General features: G+C 43.7%; 1 protein-coding gene across 11 annotated transcripts in view; it reads right to left on the minus strand.

The window, feature by feature from the left end:
- Positions 1–23644, minus strand: part of rasal2 (RAS protein activator like 2) — a 103093-nt gene that overhangs the window by 22361 nt on the left and 57088 nt on the right. For 8 of the 11 annotated variants that reach the window (XM_035788048.2, XM_035788047.2, XM_035788046.2 and 5 more), the window contains 9 exons: positions 14551–14657; positions 10102–10214; positions 5188–5341; positions 4868–4966; positions 4059–4613; positions 3665–3809; positions 3306–3450; positions 2589–2825; positions 2190–2391 (listed from right to left, as the gene is read on the minus strand). In XM_035788048.2, the coding sequence (XP_035643941.1) occupies positions 2190–2391; positions 2589–2825; positions 3306–3450; positions 3665–3809; positions 4059–4613; positions 4868–4966; positions 5188–5341; positions 10102–10214; positions 14551–14657 (1757 nt within the window). Of the gene's footprint in view, positions 1–2189; positions 2392–2588; positions 2826–3305; positions 3451–3664; positions 3810–4058; positions 4614–4867; positions 4967–5187; positions 5342–10101; positions 10215–14550; positions 14658–16807; positions 17342–21777; positions 21914–23644 lie in introns of those variants that run through there. The other 3 variants (XM_035788051.2, XM_035788050.2, XM_035788042.1) reach the window with 3 other exon arrangements.

The raw sequence follows: 23644 nt of genomic DNA on the forward strand, positions 1-23644 counted from the left end.
AGAGACTGCCAGAGGTCCGGACAACAGGCCCTCCGATTTGACACACTTAACTCTATCTGAGAAGTAGTTGGTGAACCAGGCAAGGCAGTCATTTGAGAAACCAAGGCTGTTGGGTCTGACAATAAGAATACAGTGATTAACAGAGTCGAAAGCCTTGGCCTGGTCGATGAAGACGGCTGCACAGTACTGTCTTTTATCGATGGTGGTTATGATATCATTTAATACCTTGAGCATGGCTGAGGTGCACCCGTGACCTGCTCAGAAACCGGATTGCACAGCGAAGAATGTACAGTGGGATTCGAAATGTTCATTGATCTGTTTATTAACTTGGCTTTTGAATACTTTAGAAAAGGCAGGGAAGGATGGATATAGGTCTGTAACAGTTTGTGTCTAGAGTGTCACCCCCTTTGAAGAGGGGGATGACTACGGCAGCTTTCCAATCTTTAGGGATCTCGGACGATACGAGAGGTTGAACAGACTGGTAATAGGGGCTGCAACAAGGGCGGCGGATAATTTTAGAAAGAGAGGGTCCAGATTGTCTAGCCCAGCTGATTTGTACAGGTCCCGGTTTTGCAGCTCTCTCAGAACATCTGCTATCTGGATTTGGGTGAGGGAGAAGCTGGGGAGGCTTGGGCAAGTAGCTGTGGGGTTGCGGAGCTGTTGGCCGGGATTGGGGTAGCCAGGAGGAAAGCATGGCCAGCCGTAGAGAAGTGCTTATTGAAATTCTCGATTATCGCAGATTTATCTGTGGTGACAGTGTTTCCTAGCCTCAGTGCAGTGGGCAGCTGGGAGGAGGAGCTCTTATTCTCCATGGACTTTACAGTGTCTCAAAACTTTTTGGAGTTAGAGCTACAGGATGAAAACTTCTGTTTGAAAAAGCTAGCCTTTGCTTTCCTGACTGACTGCGTGTATTGGTTCCTAACTTCTCTGAAAAGTTGCACAAAGGGGCATGCTTATTTAAGATGGTGAGGAAATTACTTTTAAAGAACGACCAGGCATCCTTCCAGGATACCTGGGCCATTTAGATTAGAAAGGCCTACTCGCTTAAGTGTTTTAGGGAGCGTTTGACAGTGATGAAAGGTGGTGGTTTGACTGCGGACCCATAGCAGATGCAGACAATGAGGCAGTGATCGCTGAGATCCTGATTGAAAACAGAAGAGGTATATTTGGAGGGCAAGTTGGTCAGGATAATATCTATGAGGGTGCCCATGTTTAAGGATTTAGGGTGGTACCTGGTGGGTTCCTTGATCATTTGTGTGATTCAGGGCATCTAGCTTCGATTGCAGGACTGCCGGGGTGTTAAGCATATCCCAGTTTAGGTCACCTAACAGAACGAACTCTGAAGATAGATGGGGGCGATCAATTCACATATGGTGTCCAGGGCACAGCTGGAAGCTGAGGGGGTTCTATAACAGGCGGCAACAGTGAGAGACTTATTTCTGGAGAGATACATTTTTTAAATTTAGAAGCTCAAACTGTTTGGGCATAGACCTGGAAAGTATGACAACTTTGCAGGCTCTCTCTACAGTGCATTGCAACTCCTCCCACGGAGCTGGTGGTGTGATGGTGCTTCGCTGGTGACACCGTCTGTGATTTATTTAGAATTCAAGGCACACTTAACCAGCATGGCTACCACAGCATTCTGCAGCGATACGCCATCCAATCTGGTTTGCGCTTAGTGGGACTATCATTTGTTTTTCAACAGGATAATGTCCCAACACACCTCCAGGCTGTGTAAGGGCTATTTGACTGACAAGGAGAGCGATGGAGTGCTGCATCAGATGACCTGGCCTCCACAATCACTCGACCTCAACCTAATTGAGATGGTTTGGGATTAGTTGGACCGCAGACTGAAGGAAAAGCAGCCAACAAGTGCTCAGCATATGTGGGAACTACTTCAAGAGTGTTGGAAAAGCATTCCTCATGAAGCTGTGCAAAGCTGAAGTGTGCAAAGCTGTCATCAAGGCAAAGGGTGGTTACTTTGAAGAATCTCAAATATATTTAGATTTGTTTAACACTTTTTTGGTTACTACATGATTCCATATGTGTTATATCATAGTTTTGATGTCTTCACTACTATTCTACAATGTAGAATATAGTAAAAATGAAGAAAAACCCTGAATGAGTAGGTGTGTCCAAACCTTTGACTGGTACTGTATCACTGCTGCCCACTCCAAGGGCTTACTTACCTTGTCCAACTGGGACACCACGTCCCACAGAAGTGAGTGGAGGACCGACAGCTCCCGTCCAAGGTCGATGTAACCTTCAAATCCCGGTGTGTTGGAGATGGTCTCTGGGTTGGAGATCTCTGTGAGGAAACGCATCATACCTGCCCACTCATGCTCCAGGAAGTCATTCATAAATGCCATGTACTCCTCTTTGTTGCCAAACCTTGGGACACAGACAACCAACATTTGTTTAACGTGCTTTCTACTTAACTAGGATTGGCATCTTGTGAACTTGTAAAAGTGATGAAATTAGTTCAGAGGAATTTAGTCCAGGGTGCGTACACAACCAACAATTAGGGTGTCATTTAAGACAGCCGTGATATGTATTCTGCCATGCTACCAGTAAACAGGTAAACCTACTTGGCGAAGTTAGCCAGGTTCTGAATGACCTTGGCGATGAGGGTGAGGGTACGGGAGGTGCGGTCATCGGGGTACTCCTGCATGAGGTTAAAGAGCGAGGGTGACATGATGGCGGGACAGAGGAAGCGGAGGAACAAGGAGGCGCTGATGAGGCGCTTGCTGATGTCCTGGTTCCCTCGGGACAGACACTGCTGCTTCCATGCTGCAAACACCTCCTTCAACTCCCGCGGGAACACACTGGGGAGGCAGAGGAGACAGTCAGGCTCCTTCTCAATTCATCCTCTCCCCTCACCTCCTTGTCAAAACGCATTGGAGAAGAATGTCTGAGGGGACCCTCTCCTCGAATATGGTTGAGAAGGACGCAAGGAGATCGAATGAGAGGAATTCCAATAAGACGAATTGAGACCACAAACAGCCTCAGTCATCACAAACAGACACATACCCCACCAAAAATAACCCCCAGGTGGCAGCATGCACTGTACATCCTCACCATATTGAAGCCAAGCCAGATGTTCCACCCAACTATATGACAATGTCTTTAAGAACAACAAGACTAAGCAATTACCCAAAATTTGGAGCCATCAATGTTCGCAGATTTTCTTCTTTAGTCACATTTACAAGGAGCTGGAACTTTTGACTTTCCCTAAGTGGAGGCGAAACCAAGGCCCTTTGGCTATATGTGACTTTAAGGCCAGATTGCTGAGAAGCTGTTCTCACCAGTAGGAGTTGATGATCTTGCAGAAGGCCAGCTCGCAGCACATCTTCAGGTTGCTCTGGTGCTCAGGGAGCTCACTGGCAGAACACTTTCCCGGATCCACCTCACAGATCTCATCTGACTCGTACAGTGCTTTGATAAACTCTCCTACAGTACCCAGGAGAAAACACAGACTGGGTTGAAGAACAGTAATACGCCATGGACAAAGAACATGGAACAGTTAGAAAACCGGGTCTACCGCAGTTGTAGCGCTCTTTGCTACCAAATGTGACGCTGTCTTCAGAACTGCAAGTTGTAATGTTTACATTTGGGAGGTCCCCACTTTCTACGGTCTCTTCTATAATTAACCCTCCCCTCTCACCTAGTGCGTCATGCAGGTACTTCTGTCCCACCAGTTTGAGGAACTCCTCTATGGCCTTGGTGGCCAGCGTGTTCTCTCTGAATATCAGGACATCGTGGTCTGCACACCGGTCCACCTCTGACATCACCAGGTCTGTCAGGAAGTCCTGGGGAGGAGGAGGATGATAAGGAGGAGAGCAAACTTTGACAGATTGCAATGTCTGCAGAGAAGGAAAAACTGCAGTACGGTACTTAATGTCCTAGAGGTGCTAATTAATGTAGGCAAATAGATGGATCCAACTGAATGGGATACCCTGATGAAGTTATAGCCAGTATAGGGAGGGAGGCACAGTGGGAGACGATGGAGAAGTAGTCTGTTCAGAGCAGAGATGAAGTTTCTAAAGTATAGGAATTACCTTGGCCCGTCCGGTGCTCTGTAAGATATGAACAAGGGTACAGGCCATCTCCTCCTTGTTCTTCACACTGATCACCGGCTCCAGAACAGAACACAGCATGGTGTAGTTGTTAGTGATGAACTCTGCAAACTCCTTATACTGCTCCATTGGCAGGATAGAGATGGTCTGGAAGCGGGACTTGATCCGGATCGACGGCCCTCCTCCTTTGCCCTTGCTGGTGGTGGGGGTGCTGACAGGGTACCACTTCTCCACAAACTGCCTCCCCGTCACCCCCCCGATGGGGATGTTGACCAGCCCCACGTAGTTGTTCTTGTCTTTCTTCTTCTTCTTGTCCACGTCCTTGTAGATGTGCACTGTGATGCTACGGACAGGCGGCAGGCTGTAGAACTCAAAGTGTTCCCCCCAGAACAGGCAGTCAGACCGGTTCTTGCTGGTGGTGCGGGCATATAGAATGTCATCTAGGCACAGTTCACAGAAATACTTCTTCTTTGGAGGCAGGTCCTTGGCCTCGATGATCCATAGCCGGAGGACGTTCTCTGTTCGTCGGCAGTTGTCCTGGGAAGACATCGAATTAGTATTGAATCCCAATGAGGGAGGGGGAACATCGATCCTTAATAACACAGTACAACAAAACTGACATTGGTAAGAAAATGAAACTAAAAAACAAAGTGAAAAAGAGGAGGTCACTCTAGCATTAAGAAAATGTATACCCTATACAGTGCACTACTTTTGACCAGATGGACCCTGGTCAAAAGTAGTGTACTATATAGGGAAAAGGGTGTCATTTGGGACACAGTCTGTGGTCTCACCTTGTTTGGCTGGACCGTCCTCCTCAGGTTCTCCATCCATTTGTCTCTCTCTGAGGCCGAGGAGCAGCTGAAACACTTACTGCCCCCTGAGTAGGTCACCTGAAGAGGACAGAGACATAAGCATGATGAGCATAACTAAAGGCTTTTTAATGCATTACATCACCTAGGAGTCTATGTCTCTGTCCCAATCCACATGGATGCTGCCCTTTGAGGCAGGTTGGCAACAGGAAGCTTCTTTGTATTGAAGCGCAGTGAGCAGTCATTAACAAGTAATATTATATTTACAATCGTTTTATCAAAGTAGATAAACAAGATGTTACCTCGAAGCAGAACTCCTGTCCCAGTATGCTACTGTGGAGAGGCTTGACGTAAACATCTTCCTCCATTCCCAGGTCCAGGGCTTCTACTGCACTTCCCGGACTTAGCAGGGACTCGTCAGAACACGACTCCTTTAACTTAGGCAGCCCTCGAGATCTGAAAGACAAAAACATGGCATTTGGTTACAGTTTACAAGATGACTTCTTCATTCAGAGCATTCACAGCATGGCAGACAATCCTGCTCTGAGGCGCTAAATCCCTAAATGTGTCAAAAGACGTTGGACTCCTCCGTTGACAAGTTGTACTTACCACGGCACAGATAAGAAATGGCCACTCGGAAGCTCTTAAACCAACACGCTGCAGGTTGGAGGACCCTAAGAAAATGTATACCGCATGTGATCCCAAAACACAACCAGCTGTTGTCTTTCTGTAAGACTGTAATTCAAGCTTTATCCACACTATTCCAGCAATAGCTCACTAGAACATTCCAGGAAGCAGTAATACCTACGAAAAACTATTGAACAGCCAGTTGAAGGAATATCCCCAGAGCATCTTTCTATCGGGATCTCATTCCACTCCTTTCCTTTCAGGACAGTTCTCTTCTCTTTTCAGTTGAAGCCCACCATCCTTGGTTCTACGGTCTTTACCATAGAATGATGAGGAGTTGAGACTAATTCCATGAAACTGTAAAAAGTGAAAGAGGACCAGCAGATACAATGCCTTTCCCTCTTCCCTTTGCAACTACCTTTCCTTTGATTCACAGGTGGTAAACGAGGACCTGGGCTGGTCCATCTGTCGGCCCCTTGAGCCTGTTTCCATAGGAAAGCCCCTACAAGGAGACTTGACTCTCAAGTGCAGCAGCATGGGATGACGGCGGGAGGTGCTGCTGTGCTCACAAACACATTGGGAAAAAGTACCTGGGCTTTCCATCAGAGCACAATTCTACAGGTAGGGAGGAGAATGGAAGTGATGCCGTTTAGCTTTCCAACTGGAAAATCATTCATCTTCAAAGTGCAACAACGACTAAATGCAACACCGCATGACAACTGAAAAATACATAATAACTAGGGCCGGGAAGATACCAGTATCGCAATACTCATTAGTGTTGTGGCAAGGAAACAAAAACAGACTTCACTTCTTTAGGAAAACAGCCATAATGTTGGAAACAAACGTCATTATGTTGTCACATTTATTTAGTTTCCAAGCTATGGCAAACAATATTTTACATACAGCAGGTTTTTAAAGGATCAAAGACTTGTCTGCTTCGTGTTTTCATTTTTGCAATGTAAAAAAATAGAGCGACACTGGTATCATCACAGCCCTAATTCCAACACGAAAATAGACCCTTACATAACAGACAAATGGTAGGAAAGGGAAATGTTCGTCAAAGGATAATCACTGACTGAATGTCTAGCAAAGTAATGCATGCTTATTGAAAATGCACAACACAAAATGTATAATATATAACAGCCACATAGCAATATAATAACAGTAGGCTTACATAATTGACATGTCAGATGACTTCTAAGAATCAGGGATCAAGAAATCGTATTCACTTTCATCCCTAGGGGATAGATACATGTACATGTGGTTTATTCTGAATTACAGGGCACCCTTGAGTGTGAGTGAGAGATTCCAGACAATCAATATTGTGTTTACGAGCTATCGAAGACAGAGAGACATTTCAGGAGGAAGTAGTCTGGAGGCATTATTGTAATAAAAAAAATAAAAGATTTTGTCTGGTAAACTTTCCGAGAAGAGCGGCCAATCTTACTCATTCTTTTAGGGCCACTTAGGGAGACAAATCTAACAGTTAAAAGAAGAGACATTCAAAGTCCTTCTGAGAGGGCCTTTAAACATGATGTGTGTGTTAATATACCTATAGAATGGTCATTTGTCACAATGAGGTAGCAATGATTCTAAGTTTGTATTTTCAGGCATATGGAGAATTAAGTTGTTATCCTGATACCATGTTGCTATTGGCCACAATGGCCTCGCAAAGAGTCATTATTAATTATCTGGCCCATGTCTGGGTTAAAGCATCATGGCCTACATACAACTATAAAACAACATCCTTACCTACCTCACCAGCCAAGCATCATCACAATACCACTCCTCATTACTTATCAACTCATCTCCTTAGAGGACAGTACTTGCATGAAGATGACCAAAAACCTACTATGGTTGCATTCCCAATGGCACCCTATTATTCCCTTTCCCATAGGTTTCTGGTCAAAAGTAGTGCACTATGTAGGGAATAAGGTCCCATTTGGAACACTACGTCTCAGCTGTGCAACATCAGTATTTTTCCAAAGCATGATTGCTTTAGATCCCCATATATAAAGGGATAACATTTTCTGACGCCTACCACTGGAACAAGTAATACGAGTGCCAACAGAAGAGAGAGCAAGCCGACTCCTCTGTCCTTTTCTTTCAGTCTGTAGCCGCCTCACTGTTCACTAGCACACATCCATCAATTGTGCGTGCCTGTGTCTTCAGTCTGCTGCAGAGTGCATATGTGCCCCCGTAATCTTTTGGCATCCGCCTTCAACATGCAACATGCCTCTGCCTCGCCAACTGAATTATGTAAACCCAGATTAACGGTTTGGGCGGAAACAGATCTGCCCTTTCAATCCAGCAAGGATTCCACAGATGTATTGCAACAATGAAACTGACGTGATTCATTACCTGGGTATTTATTTACATCTGTACCTGTGAGTCATAGTTTTCCATTAAGTCGTAAACACATTGTGGGCGTACACTTTGAGCCGTCTCATAACACTGTTTCGAGAAAGACGCATTATGTTGAGAACAATCTGTGTTTTATCAGCACAGAAGTAGAAAGCCTACATACTGAAATTCATCACAGAGCACTTGTGGTGGAAAGAATAAAGAAATGCATGTTCTCTCAGGGAGTCTAATCTTTTTAAAATGAGCTGCTGTCGTCATCCTCAAAGTCTTTTGAAAACTAATCAGGTTGCCTTTCTGAACGCCAGCCCTCACTATGTCCACTGCATTAGGATGGAAATCTGATACGTCCGCTGGGAGGAAGGAGAGGAACGGACTTAGCTCTGACCACACCACCACTCCGCAGCTCCTTGAATTAACAAAACGCTATCTGATATTGAACTAGTAGTACTTTCAAGCAGAATCACATACAATTTAACCTGGCATGATATTGCAAGCCGTAATTTCTAAAATTAAGCCGATTCAGATGGGACTAAAACAGTCTATAATTGTATGAAATAACAGATCGCATTTTACAGCGGAGGAGACATGTCCCATCTACATCAAATAAAAACAAAACATAGGATTGTTACCAATCAGATCATTATAAATGTAGCAAACAATGCACTGGTCATTCGGCCCAGCATTCTTTAACCAGGAGGAGACATGCTGCCAACAGAACTAGAATGACTTCTATTTCCATCATGCTGCCCTACCTGAAGCGCAGTGACTTTGGCAGGTGGGCATTCCTGGCCCTCCTGAGGAGTGACGAGGTGGCGCTGGTTGCCATGGCGGCCATGCTGATGCTGTAGTATGGTCCTTACTGGGAGTCACTGACATTAGTTAACGATGGCAGAAAGAGGCTGCAGCTCATCCTCACACCGACCATTATCCCCCAGTCCTGATGGCTCTAAAGCCTCTAAAGTCCACTTTCACTACTCCGCTGGCTCACAGGTCAGACAGACGTCACCCACATGGGCGTACTGCCACACACAGTGACAGATGTCATGTCATCCCAGGGAAATCTGACAGTACTCCATGCATGTAGCCTACCAGCTACCCACTAAGCCACTAGTATAAAGATAGATACAGTACTTCTCTATGGCCACTAGCCTGTGTTCATCACTAACTCTGTAGGCTACAATCTGCACAGTAAAGTCAGAGAGTGAGTGAGTGAGTATCTGTGTAATGGTACTGACGCTGCATATTCTGCCTGGCGCATGGAGCTGCATATGAACACGGGGTGACTCGGCCCTCGCCAGGCAGCAGAGAGACCAGCATGGGGGAGACTCCCCTCCTCAGAGCAGCGAGGAAGCCCGCCAGGCAGGGCCCCGCAGGGGGATGGAAGAAGGCGGGGGAAGGACGAAGGTGGGGGCAGGCAGCCCCCCCCTCAAACCAATACTGTTCAGCCAACTCACTGGAGCGTTGAGAACCCCAAACATATCAACATTAGCTATCCACTATTCAGACCAACAAGGAAGGGAGGGTAGCACACTGTCAACAAAGGATTACATCTGTCTTGGTTTGGGTCTCCCATGCATGAATACAACAATGCCTAATTCTACTATTATATTGACTATATGTGAGTGGGGAAGAAAGCAGTCAGGCTTACAGTAATGCCATTATCTCCCAGGCTTATAATCCTGGAATTAAATACAGATTTCTCAGAATAGCACTCAGGACTGATAATGAATGGGAACATAATGTAAGATGTGAGTTTCTTAAAAGGCTGTACAAACGCTGTATAAACCAGCACCTTGGTAACCAACCCCACGCAACAGACAGGGTATTACAGATGAATGGAGCATTTGCACTTTGTGATTCACACCACAATACAACACACACCACAATACAACACACACCACAGGAGAAACACTCCATCATTACTTTTGACTAGCCACCACACCCCCGCTCGCCTCTCTACATCTCCATGATCATAGATCTATTAAAATCATAATGAAAGGACATCCATGACCCTCCAGCAATGAACCACATAAGGAAGACCAAGAGGATATGTGGTGAAAATGAACGACCAAATGATGATCAGAAGCAGGAGCAGTCCCTCAGGCCTAAATCCACTCCCAGAGAGGCAGAATTAAGACAACCAATGTGAATTGTCGATGCGGTTCCATGGTACTGAAAGGTGAAATATGGCAGGAGATTGAATGAAGATTGAGTGAATAGCTTACCTGTCATTTTCTGGAGGTCTCAGGGAGGGCAGTCTGAAGCTGGTGTTGCGGTCCAGTTTGGTCTGACTCTTCGTCCGCTTTACGGATCCCTTCAGTCGTTTGCTGAAAAACCCCTAAGGGTACAACAGAAGAAATTACTTTCAGGAGAACTGCTACACTCAGAGACACACATGTTACTATGTCTGGCTGTGTGTCTACTGTGGGCACCAGTTGTTGCAACAAGTCTGTGTTTGCATTGGGAGAGGTGCTGTGGCAATGAGTGGCTAATGTGTCACACAGGTCATATTATATCAGGTAAATTTCAAACAAATGGTTGTGTAATGTGTAGCCTACATATGAACAGAATGACGTTGTGTACAACACTGTTCCTGTCTTAGACTTTTATACGCTCATTTTATGAATTAGTAGCTAGTGTGAATGACCAGCTGACCACAGTGACCAAGTTGGGGAATGAATTCCATTGTAATGCATTGTCATGCTCTGGTGAAACACGGAAAACTGAACAGCGTGTGGCGGGTTGTGAAACAACCCCACTCAGACCGAATACTATGACAATGTCAGAAAGAGTAGACACATTGAAACCAATAGAGGACTTGAGTCAGAGCTGGAGACAGATGACTAATACTGCGGTTAAATGTCTATCACCCAATCACTTCCTTTAGCGTTTTCTGCTAGTTTTACAGTAACAGTTGAGATAACAAATCAAATATGATCAGGATATATACAGTACGCAATTGGTTATTTTATGACTTGGTTGAAAAAAATACATGAAGAGATCAGCAGGATGTCAGGGGCAGTGGAAACGTGTCACTAATTTGGCCATTGTGTGACCTTGACAGCAGAAGGAATTAGTCAGTCAGATATTGTATATCTTGGAAAAGAAAATCTATTGTACTCCCAACTACTGTATAATGCTTACCCTGTATGTTGATATAGGATATGGTAATGCAACACTGAGTGCATATTGTGACCTCTATGACGGTGAGAGAGTAGAGTACTGCCAAGTCTGCACAGGGAAGCCATGTTACTTATTAGCAAAGCGGCAATAAACACTAGGAAGTGCACTCCACTATATTAGGTGTTGAAACGCTGTGTAAAATGACTGACGATGACATACAGTACATGATTTGATGAGAATAGAGCGAAAGAGAGAGAGCGAGAGAGAGCAAGCGAGAGAGAGCAAGCGAGAGAGAGAGAGAGAGAGCAAGAGAGAGAGAGAGAGAGAGAGAGAGCAAGAGAGAGAGAGAGAGAGAGAGAGAGAGAGAGAGAGAGCGAGCAAGAGAGAGAGAGAGATAGCAAGCGAGAGAGAGCAAGCGAGAGAGCGCGAGAGAGCGCGAGAGAGAGCGAGAGAGAGCGAGAGAGAGCGAGAGAGAGAGACAAAAACAAAAAGAGACAGAAAGAGGCAGAGGGCGCAAGAGAGACAAAGAGACAGAAGGAGAAAGAAAGGGGGAGAAAGAGAAGGGGAGAAAGAAAGGGGGAGAAAGAGAAGGGGAGAAAGAAAGGGGAGAGTGGTAACAAGGGATCGTTGTACGTCCACCGAGAGGACAAGCACAGGAAGTCTTTGTCAGCTTTTCAACATTCTCATTCACCTTGGCAGTGTGGAGGAGGTGTCTTAAACAGCTCATTTTCAGTCAGAGACAACAGCAGCACAACCCTCTCCCCTCTGCTCCCCCGGGTGCCTGCATTTATAAAGCCTGTCGTGTCAGCACAACCGGACAGCAGCCTTCACTTTGACTTGGTCCACAAACAGCATGAGGTTGGAGGATGTTAAGTTTCCATCAAGTAGACAGACGCTAGGCTACTTCGTATTGAGGGCTGGAAGTGCCTGTATTCATAAAGCGTCTCATCGTACGAGTGCTGATCTAGGATCTGTGTTGCCTTTCAGATCATCATGAATAAGATTACATGGACCTGATTTCATCTGCACTCTCCACTCTGAGACACAACCTGAACCTCTCTGACATTCCCATATCAGTGTGCAGGTAAAATAGCTAGTCTAGAAACTGACAAACAAAGAGGAGACAAACATGAGTCCCGTATCTGATGATGCTACCCACGAGACCCTTTGGTGAATCTGAAACTATCAACATGACAACGTTTTCCTTCATCTATCTATAGCAAAATGTTCTAAACCCGTAACAAGAAGTCTTAAAAACATGCCAAAAGGTACGAGTTTCAATGATGCATGCCATGGCCTAATTCTTCTGGTTATAAATATCATCAGAAGTGTGCGTCTGCGTTTCCACAGTCCTTAGAGGCACACTCCCACGTCGTCTCGGATTAGCAAGCAGAAGTTTTCTAAAGATCTACATACCGCATCGTAACGTACCGCATCGTAACGTACCGCATCGTAACGTATCGTAACGTACCGCATCGTAACGTACCGCATCGTAACACTCTTACATATTTACTAAACAAAAATATTATTGAGATGGTTATAGACTTCTAGTCTACCTCTGAAAATTAGAGGAATGCTGATGTATTCTCAGAGAATCTGTGGCGAGACGAGTCTAGATACACCCATAGAGATCATAAAAATGACTTGTCTATACAGTGGGGCAAAAAAAGTAGTTAGCCACCAATTGTGCAAGTTCTCCCACTTAAAAAGATGAGAGAGGCCTGTAATCATGGGTACACTTCAACTATGACAGACAAAATGAGATTTTAAAAAATCCAGAAAATCACATTGTAGGATTTTTTATGAATTTATTTGCAAATTATGGTGGAAAATAAGTATTTGGTCAATAACAAAAGTTTCTCACCCCGTGGGGTCAAAATGATCACAAGAATAGTGAGCAAAAATCCCAGAACCACACAGGGGGACCTAGTGAATGACCTGCAGAGAGCTGGGACCAAAGTAACAAAGCCTACCATCAGTAACACACTACGCCGCCAGGGACTCAAATCCTGCAGTGCCAGACGTGTCCCCCTGCTTAAGCCAGTACATGTCCAGGCCCGTCTGAAGTTTGCTAGAGAGCATTTGGATGATCCAGAAGAAGATTGGGAGGATGTCATATGTTCAGATGAAACCAAAATATAACTTTTTGGTAAAAACTCAACTCGTCGTGTTCGGAGGACAAAGAATGCTGAACACCATACATACCTACCAAAGAACACCATACCTACTGTGAAGCATGGGGGTGGAAAAATCATGCTTTGGGGCTGTTTTTCTGCAAAGGGACCAGGACGACTGATCCGTGTAAAGGAAAGAATGAATGGGGCCATGTATCGTGAGATTTTGAGTGAAAACCTCCTTCCATCAGCAAGGGCATTGAAGATGAAACGTGGCTGGGTTTTTCAGCATGACAATGATCCCAAACACACCGCCCGGGCAATGAAGGAGTGGCTTCGTAAGAAGCATTTCAAGGTCCTGGAGTGGCCTAGCCAGTCTCCAGATCTCAACCCCATAGAAAATCTTTGGAGGGAGTTGAAAGTCCGTGTTGCCCAGCAACAGCCCCAAAGCATCACTGCTCTAGAGGAGATCTGCATGGAGGAATGGGCCAAAATACCAGCAACAATGTGTGAAAACCTTGTGAAGACTTACAGAAAACATTTGACCTCTGTCATTGCCAACAAAGTGTATATAACAAAGTATTGAGAAACTTTTGTTATTGACCAAATACTTATTTTCCACCATAATTTGCAAATAAATTCATTAAAAATCCTACAATGTGATTTTCTGGAGAGAAAAAATCTAATTTTGTCTGTCATAGTTGAAGTGTACCTATGATGAAAATTACAGGCCTCTCTCATCTTTTTAAGTGGGAGAACTTGCACAATTGGTGGCTGACTAAATACTTTTTTGCCCCACTGTAGTTCTTTTGGTAATCCTATGGATGAACCCTCCTCCTTAGCCCAACACAATAATGACAAGTACTGCTTCACTTTGAGGAGGAGACCAGAATGACATGAATCAGAATGTAGATGTATAGTATGAGACATGGTGGTACAACAAGGTTGATGGCAAATGGCACCCTATACCCTACATAGTGCACTAATTTTGACCAGGGCCCATAGAAACAGTGCAGTATATTCGGAATAGGGTGCCATTTGGGAGTCTCAATTAGGATGGGATAGGAAGACAGAGAGTTTTACACACTGACTGAGCAGCTGAAAGCCCATGGCCATCACTGGAGCTCTGGGGAGTTTTAACAACAGAGATAACGCCTAACCAACTACAGGCTTGGCTCTGCTGTCTGTTCATGTGTTTCAAACAAGAGGAGATATCAAAGGAATATAATGTATGGATTGAAACCACTTCAACAGCAAATCATGAATGGTGTGCTAATTGCTTCAAACATAACAATTACTGTACAAAGACACTTAAAATGTCTAGTGTGTGTGAGTGTTTTTTGGAGAGGTTGGAATAAAGCAAAAGACAAGTTTCTGTTGGACATCGGTGTACTTTGGATAATAAACACATTTTCGAATCATAACAACAGAACTCACCGGTACTTTGAAAGGGGATGTGTTGGGTACGTCCAGGGATATGTTCTTCTCTGAACTCCCCAGGCCTGAGATACTCCGCCTTCTGGGGGACCTCTCAGCAGACACTTCTGTGGACAACAGAGAGAGAGAGCAGGGGAGAGGGAGGAAGAGAGACATTATACATTATTATTATTTTAATAATAATAATATATGCCATTTAGCAGACGCTTTTATCCAAAGCGACTTACAGTCATGTGTGCATACATTCTACGTATGGGTGGTCCCGGGAGTCGAACCCACTACCCTGGCGTTACAAGCGCCATGCTCTACCAACTGAGCTACAGAAGGACCATATTATTATATTATATTATTATTATTTTATTTTTTAAACAGTTATATTAACAAGTACAGGTCGGAATATGAGATGGGGAGATTGATGAGATACAGGAGGGAAGGGGAGTGATGGAACAGCTACTTCCAGGGGCATGTGTTGTCCGGGGGCAGCAGCACTAAACCTAGACCAGTCCCCAGCACGAGAGACATTCGTAAAGACAGCTAGCTGCCTTGAAACCTGGACTGGTGGAGGTTGAGTTCTAAGAACACAGATGCTGCAACATTTGGGAGAGGGAGCCAGAGTGATGGGTGTACACAAGGACATCTAGAGCACACAGACAGAGACAGAGGTGGGCTGTATCAAGCAATTACCTCAGGCCACCAAGAGTCTGTGTTGGGGTCCCCCAAGAGACAAGCTATGGCATTGAATGAATGCCACAAACTCATGTAAATGATTAATAGAACAACAAAAATCCATCTCAGAATGCTATTCAGAGGGGTTTGTAAATCATTAACAATGAGGTTTCAGCTATAAGGTCACTGATTGTGCTTCACTGTAATCCCCGTTGAACAGGCAGGATGGGATAAACAACAGGACAAAATTAATCTGTTTCTCTGTAGAAGACAGTTATTTCTGGTCCGTCCTGACAAACTATGCAGTCTCTCTGTACGGTAAGGTTATGGCCATCTGTGTCAAGGATGAGGATGGATTCAACCCACATTTATTTTTCCCTCCGGTGGTCTCAGTTTACAGAGGCAGGGCAGGGCCATCAACATGGGACTCCAGCTGCTAGGCCCCAGTAAGCCTGGGCACCGGAGTGTCAGCTCAGCCAAGCCTCCTAGAGCAGTGCCTAGGCAGGTGAGGTTAGAGGCAGGAGGCTGGAGCAGTCCCTCAACTGACAAAGACCCTCTAATTTCTCATACCCGAGTCTCTGGTTACGTTCAAAATGGCATCATATGTCGTGCACTACTTTTAAGGGAATAGGATGACATTTGGGACACAACCCTTGACTTTCACAGCCAGTGCAGATTTTACTGCAGCTGCATACAAGACAAATGCCTGTCAGTGCCTTACCAATGTTGCACAGAGCAAGAAAGCAAGCCACATCTTCCAAATACAGAAGTCTCAAACCATCCGTCACATTGAGATCCCTGGCTGATATCCAGAGAACGATTGATTGGAAGCTAAGTTTAGCTCCATTTTTGAGCAGATTGACCCCGTGCAACAGGAATCCTCTGTGAAAGAACAAGCCACAACCATCTGAAGTAAAATAACAAGTTTTAGCAGACCAGATAACGGGAGATAACCTCCAGAGTAGAGCAACACGTGTCAGATCCCACGTTTCGATCAGGTTGTCCCTAAAGCTAGGCCTCACCGTAATCTATCCTTCATATTAAACTTTGGCACAAGTGAGACAGTATGCAGCAGTCAGCATTATTAAAAAGGCTACTTTTCAAAGTGCTATATCAAGTTCTCTCTCAGACACTGTCCTCTTGGCCCCCCTGTCTGCAGCCCGGTCCGTCTTAAACGCTGTGTGCATCATAATTCAGAAGGACTGAGCTCTCTGGCTGGGGGTGGCTTGAAGGGAGAGAGAGACACCCATCAAACGTCATGCATATCCTGTATAATATCAACCAAGGACACTGACGAACAGCACAAAGTAAATATGATCAAAGAAGTTAGGCAAATATTACGTTCAGTGTTTGTGAAAGACATGCTACCAAACGCATCACATGGAGCCTTACATGTATACAGTACAGACCCTAATGAAAAGACGATGTGCAAGCAGCAGTCCGCACAGAGAAACTTCACAATCTAACATAATGGCTTTTTAACGATGGTGCTCTGCACTGCGCACATGAGAATTAAGCATGAATAATCAACTTAATTTTAAACAATAGACCCTAATTAGAGAAGAAAAAAGACAGGAGAGTGAATCAGTACCTCGGTCACAGCTGTTCCCCATCATCTGAGGAGGAGATGGCCAGGGTCAGCACCAGATTGGCTAAGCACCGACCATCACCATCAGCCAATGAGGCAAAGTCGTTTCCCTTTAACTGTCCATCTTCTGCAGTGCCGCGATGCCATCCCATTGATAATCACTCTGTATTTTGAAATAATTAGTCTAGTTCCTGCAGTCTGGAATCCCACCTATTTCTCCCTGAACTAACACTCCATGCTTCCCCTGGTCTCCCCCAGTCTCTCGTCCCACTCCGCTATCTATCTTTCTCCCTCTCACTCTCTCCTCTCCTCTCGGCAGCAATTCTTAACCTTCACTTCATTATTCTCTCCCTCCTTTTTGGCATGCCAGCAGCGGAAGAGATTTTACCGCATTTATTCAATCAATTTCTGTAACTGCACTCCATCGTTCCTCTTAGCAGAATAAAACAGAACTGCAAGTACTTCCCTCTACAGTCTTTCTCTCTCCTCTCCTTCTCTTTTTTGCTCTTTCTGTACCGTAGCATCTGCCGGTGAAGCTACTGCAGCTGAAATGCAGCCCACCTCACACACTGCTGGAACCACAGGACGCACAGGACAAATTTAGAGCCACGCTTTAAGGCTAATTACAAAATAACTTGCTGCCTTACTCGACTGATGTAGGACACAACTCTGGGGGCTTTCTCATCATGTATGAAAGAGAGGAAGAGAAAAGAGAAGGAAGAGGAAGAGAGAGACCTAGAGAGGGACAGAGAGAGAGAGAGACAGATCGCGAGAGCGAGCGATTGGAAACCCATAGGGGGGGATGGGTATCGGAAGCTTGCAAGATGCTATTTAGGAGAATTATACTGTAGATAAGGTGATCGGGTGTTCGTTTAGTTCCCAAACCAAAAATCCATTAACCCTCAAGTATAATTTAAGCAGGGGATGGCCCTTGAGGATAGAAGCAGATTTTGAGAGGGGGACCTGGCAAGAGGTCAGAGGAAGTAGTCAGTGTGTACACAACACAATACACTAAAAACAATCACAATGGTCAACAACATGATCCTCTATGAGAGCTTGAAACTGAAAAAGCGATATGCTCTCCTCTAGTTTAAAAGTATTTTGCCGCTTGTTTCAAGACGAAGAAGCATTATAGGAGGTTTGCATGTAAACAATATCACCATAATACAGCACAGATCTAAATAAACAACTGTCCCTTGGACAAGGTCTTTCCTGGCTGACGTAGAGAAACACGTTTTATTCCTGAAATAAAAACACATTAAAATGGCAGCTTTTAGGAAAAAAAAATGTATGTGCGGTTTGAAACTCAGCTTTTCATCTATCCAGATACAAAAGATTCTTACAAGAGGCCACCCTTTTAATTTGTTGACCATTTACAGTTAACATTTGCAAGTGGCTCCATGTGTTCTCTAGTTTAATGTTTGCCACAAGCTACAGTGAATCACCACTGTCTGAAAATAGAATCAGAAAATTTGAAATTTCCACTATTTAAATGCATGTGCCAGATTGTCCCTATGCACAGCAAAAAGAAGACTGAGTTCATGTCCATCTATAAAGTTACTATGCAGCATTCCACACAGATACAACTCCAGACCCTTGCTAAAAAGCTGTTATTTGAACAATCTCGTATTAGTCCAATCACTCGGTGGTAAGAAATCTGCAGTGGTTGGGAGACTCAACTATGAAAAACAACAATGAGCACAACACATATTTGTGGATCAGCAATCCCCGGTGACAGTGTTTGAACAGTGCAGCAGTGCCTCGTCCTCTACCTCAGAGCTTTAGTACATTCAGCTGCATAACTCAGCTAGTGAAATCCTAAATTGTTGACTATGTGCATTGTGCAGCATGTGACCCAAGTTACCCAACACTGAAAGTTACTTAAACTGCAGAATTTTCCACAGGGAATATAATATATTTCCATAGTCCTTATCATGCAGTAGCATTAATGGTGTGGGCGTTGCAAGGTAAGTAAAAAACTTGGGGCTGGGCTAAGTTCAATAATAGCCCAAAGTGCTTGAGAAAGATGAATTATTGATGATCACCATCCCCATACTTCAGATATCACAAGCACAATGAAGTGGTGAGTGACCAAAGGAGTAGCAAACAAGAATGATGTTTTCAAGACATTTGAATCTTTATCCTTTAGTTGCATCAAATATATTTTGATCTATTGAAACCATATGTTCGATAGCATGGAGGCGTACGCTACATTGTGATTTCTTACCCCATCACGTTTGGAGATGATGGAGCACGCTGAAGTAAAAACAGCATACAACTAGCCTACCATACCAGCTATTCTACATGCAAACAAGGACTATCTAGAATCACTTTAGCCTTTTAGGTTATAGTCTAATGAAAGGACAGGGGGGGGGATCCCAACTCCACACTCCTACTCTGAGAAGCTTTTTGAACATCGGTCCAGATGATTAGGCTCGCGGCTACCTGGTAGAAACGGTGTTCTGATAGAAATCTCCAAATAAGCATCACTTCTAATTACAGCGTGGGCCTAATTTCCCCGCGTGGCAGGCAATGCATTTTAACCCTGCACTTATCTTATAACAAGATATTGATTTCAGGAAGGCCTGCACCGAATCAATTGTTTAACTGGATTTTCAGGAACGGATGCAGCAGGGGGCAAGGTGTTTCAAATGGCACCCTATTACCTATATAATGCATTCATCTGGGATGGGCCCTGGTCAAACGTAGTACACTATATAGGGAATAGGGTGCCATTTGGAATGGGACCATGTCTGCAGGCAGCACGGTTCCCCACCAGACAGTCTGCAGTCATCTTCTGTAGACAGCCCTGAGTAGTGACCTTGACATACTGTGCTAGATAAAGGCTGTCGTGGCAAGACCGACAGTCAGTTAGCGAGGAAGGAATTGACACATCATTTGATAAAATGCCATTGCAACAACTTATGGGTAGACTGTGTTCATTCATGATATTGTTTGGGTGATACTGAAAAACCTGAAATAATAACAGCACGGTCTACTGTAGAATGTTTTGGGTGATAAAAAAAATGTAAATATATATCAGAGATTTAAAATCAGGTGGAGTTGATGACAACGTACTTAGCTATGTACTATAGTATCCAAGTATAGTGTCTATAGGGTTACTTAAGAAAGGATTACAGGGGGCAGCATCCATAGAAATGCATTTCTTACATAATCCATACAGTGCAAACTAAGACTATGCGCTGGTCATCAAAACTTGTCACAACGGGGAAAAAGCTAAACAATACCAACACTTGCTACATAAAACACGCATTGTTACACAAGTGACATGGTGGTGTAGGAATGAGCATCTATCAATGGTAAGATGTCACATGGCAATAGTGTGAAGAATGTGTGGAACATTAAAACACACCATCTGTTCATTCCCTGTCCAATCATAAACCAGAACAAACACACCTGCACAATGTTTGCCAAAACCTAGATGTACTAATACAGTGTGAAGTGCTTTATACAAAAACACTGAAATCTTCCATTAAGGTAAAGATAAGTGGTTTATCTCCTATGTGCCACTATTGTGAGCCACTGCCTTTGTGTCACAGAATCCCCGTTTTTTCTTCAAAACACTATATCTAGAGGGAATGTATTCAGACACAGAAATTACAATTTGGAAGTTTCTGAAAATATTATTACGACCCAAAAACATGTTCTGACATGTATCTATCCTATGAAGCCATCCTCAGGAACCATTGACACTGCCACTTGAATGGGTGCATCCAATGGGATGTATCCATTGTCCAAATGTAAACAGCACAACAACTATTTAAGGAATCCCCATCAACCCATGGAACCAGTCTGATGTCCAAGTAACACAGCAATGCTCTTGGCTTTATCCGTAATCACTGTTACATTTAGGGGCAGCAGGTAGCCTAGTGGTTAGAGTGTTGGGCTGAAAGGTTGCTGGTTCGAAACCCCGTGCTGATAAGGTGAAAATCTGGTTGTTCTGAACTGTCATTGTAAATAAGAATGTGTTCTTAACTGACTTGCCTAGTTAAATGAAAGGTTAAATCAAATAAAAGAATAAGAATGGTTTCCATTCCCCGTCTATTTTCACACGAATGCTTTGTGGCACCTACTGACACTTCTCTGTATTGACATTTTATTTGATTTATGAATGTGAAAATACGTCCTTGTGGAAATGCCCAACTGTGGTAACAAAATACAATAAACATTGGCTGTGAGCAGAGTAATTTACAGAAATGTCATGACAGAGAATTGTTTTCCCCCATGGTGAGAATGTAAGTGAAAGAGTTGTAACAGAGTTGACAGATTCTACGGGCTGCTATTTGACAAATATAATTCATAATGATTAGAAATAAATAATAAAATAAATAAGTGAAATAATGAGATTGTCAACAACAAAAGCTGAAAAACGCAGCATCATATGATGCAAAATGCATCATACGGATGAGATTTAGGCATTTTGAAAAGTGACATATCTAGAAAATTGGGCAAATGGGCAAATGGGCAAATGAAACAAACACCAAAATGTCATTTTTGGGTGGAGTTTTCCTTTAATTGTTATGCAGAAATGATTTAATATTGATATAAACATGGCTGCATTTGGGCCTTTAAGGTTGCCAAATGACCAACAATAACCTAGGTGTAGGATAATAGATCAATGAAATAATTTGACAGATACGTGATATTCTCATCATGTTGTTTGTCAACACGCTACAAAGTTACAACAATGTTTCTACATTGTAGCCACATGTTACATTGCATCTTACAAAGTATAGATACCAACAGGGGCGTAGCCTAAGCGTTTCTGACCGAACACTAGACAAATTGATTGAACATCCAAAACAAATGAATGTAGGTGTTGTTGAGTGGCCAAAAGTAACTCGTTGCGCATGGAAAAGTTGGACAGGGTCCTCCTGAGTAGTGCTGCAAGAGTTCTTACACGATTGCTCTTTTTGTATTCTAAGTAAAACATTAAAACAACTTGAACCTACCCCATATGAATTCCATTGTTTTTACAATCCAGAAATTGTTTTACAATCCATAGTTTCACAAGATCCTGGTGCTCGTTTAGGCTACTATCTCGTCCTTGGCTGTTAGTTCGTCTCCCTTCAAGACATGCAAGAATGCAGAAAAGCCTGAGCCCAAGCCAGTCAACCCCACACAGCCTTTCTGTTCTCTATAAGTCTTTTGAAATTAGCACAACAATAGCAGCCCTTCCATCTGAGAGCCCACATACCGTTCTCAAGACGTGTGGAACTTCCCTGCCAGAGCAAACCCGCTGCCCCCTCCGTCGCCCCAGTAAAAAGGGGGTGTGCGGCATATGATCAGAAGATTATTCACGGTAGATTGCACACATTTTGAAAGTTCTCAGTCAGGAGAGTTGATGGGATCACATCACAAGATCTTCGTAGATTGAATGGATATAAACTTGTCAACAAATGTATTACTCTGCCGAAATGTCACGTCAAAATGCCTCCATTCCAGCATGCAAAGCTGGAAAAGTCATTTTCTGTAAACACACACACACACACACACAGCCTTAAAAGCTTTGACATACCGGTAGGATTGTCAAATGCTTGCCTACCGACAGTACTTAGGCACCCCTGAACAGTGTCGGCAGTCCATCTATTTTGTGATCACACAGCAAAGTCCTTGAAGTCGTCAGCCACTCAGCCCTGTTAAAATACTCCAAACCAGAAGGTGCCAGTAGCGTTGCTTGGCAATACATGTCCGTGTGTGTTGTTTATTCCAATATTAGCTAGCTAGCTGTGCTAATGTTGCTATTTTGTAGAAGTCCTTGGTGATACTAGCCAGATGGCCACAGCTAGATAACTACCGAGCAAGATGACGAGGATGTTTTATTTTTATTCACTTTACATAATCCCATAATGCCAGTGCCAGCCCATAGCTACATGTTTAGCTAGCTAATTTTACCATATAGTTAGCTAGCACAACATACTTTAGCCAGATAGCCAGCTAAGGACACTGCACTAACTTGGAAGAAAATACAGGCAGCTGTTTCATGAAAACTAACTCATTTATTGCGGCTCATCTGTGGATGTACGGAGAAATGCCCTATTTATCCCTTTCTGTTGTCACTCCTGTTGGCTCCCCCACCTGTGGGTTCATGACCTCGGGTTGGCTCAAATTCAAGTTTTTGGCCACTGCTGAGTATTGCGACTCTACAAGTATATATGGTAGGTTCGTCGCTACCGGCTTGGCACGCAGTAGCTACCGATTTCATTTTAGCAAGAGAAGGAACAGCCTCCCACTGTGATCTATCGGCAGTGAGATTCTCTGTGTTTAATGCTTTAAATATCAGTAATCTATGTGACGCAACAACCTGAGGTTTATGCTGACTTTCTTAACCTCGTAACTACAAGGTCATAGGTGGAGTACCAAAAATAAATAAAATATATTTATTAAAAAAGTGGAAACGCTTTAATTCAAATACTCTTATATACACAAACAACAAAAAAGGTGAGAATGCTTCACATGCAGTGTTTAAAAACCTGTAAATTATTTGATGTTAACACAGGGAAGTACCAGCAATGTTACTGACTTTTCTCTAACAATGCAAATCAGTATCATGTGTCACAAAATCTAGTCATTAAACATTGCCAATGGTGGCGGAATAGAATAACATGGTGGAAGAGTATTTCAAGGGTGTGAATGTATGTGACCCCTATTAAGTCTCTTGTTAAAAACTAAACAACAAAATAGGCTGTCCCTAGGAATCTAAAAAGAGATGAAGTGTCTGATAAATTAGACAGACACAGAGAAAGACAGACAGACACAGCCTTCGAAAACTATTCAGATCCCTATAGACCTTATCCACATTTTGTTACATTACAGCCT

The sequence above is a fragment of the Oncorhynchus keta genome, chromosome 15, assembly GCF_023373465.1.
Source record: "Oncorhynchus keta strain PuntledgeMale-10-30-2019 chromosome 15, Oket_V2, whole genome shotgun sequence".
Taxonomy (NCBI): Eukaryota; Metazoa; Chordata; class Actinopteri; order Salmoniformes; family Salmonidae; genus Oncorhynchus; species Oncorhynchus keta.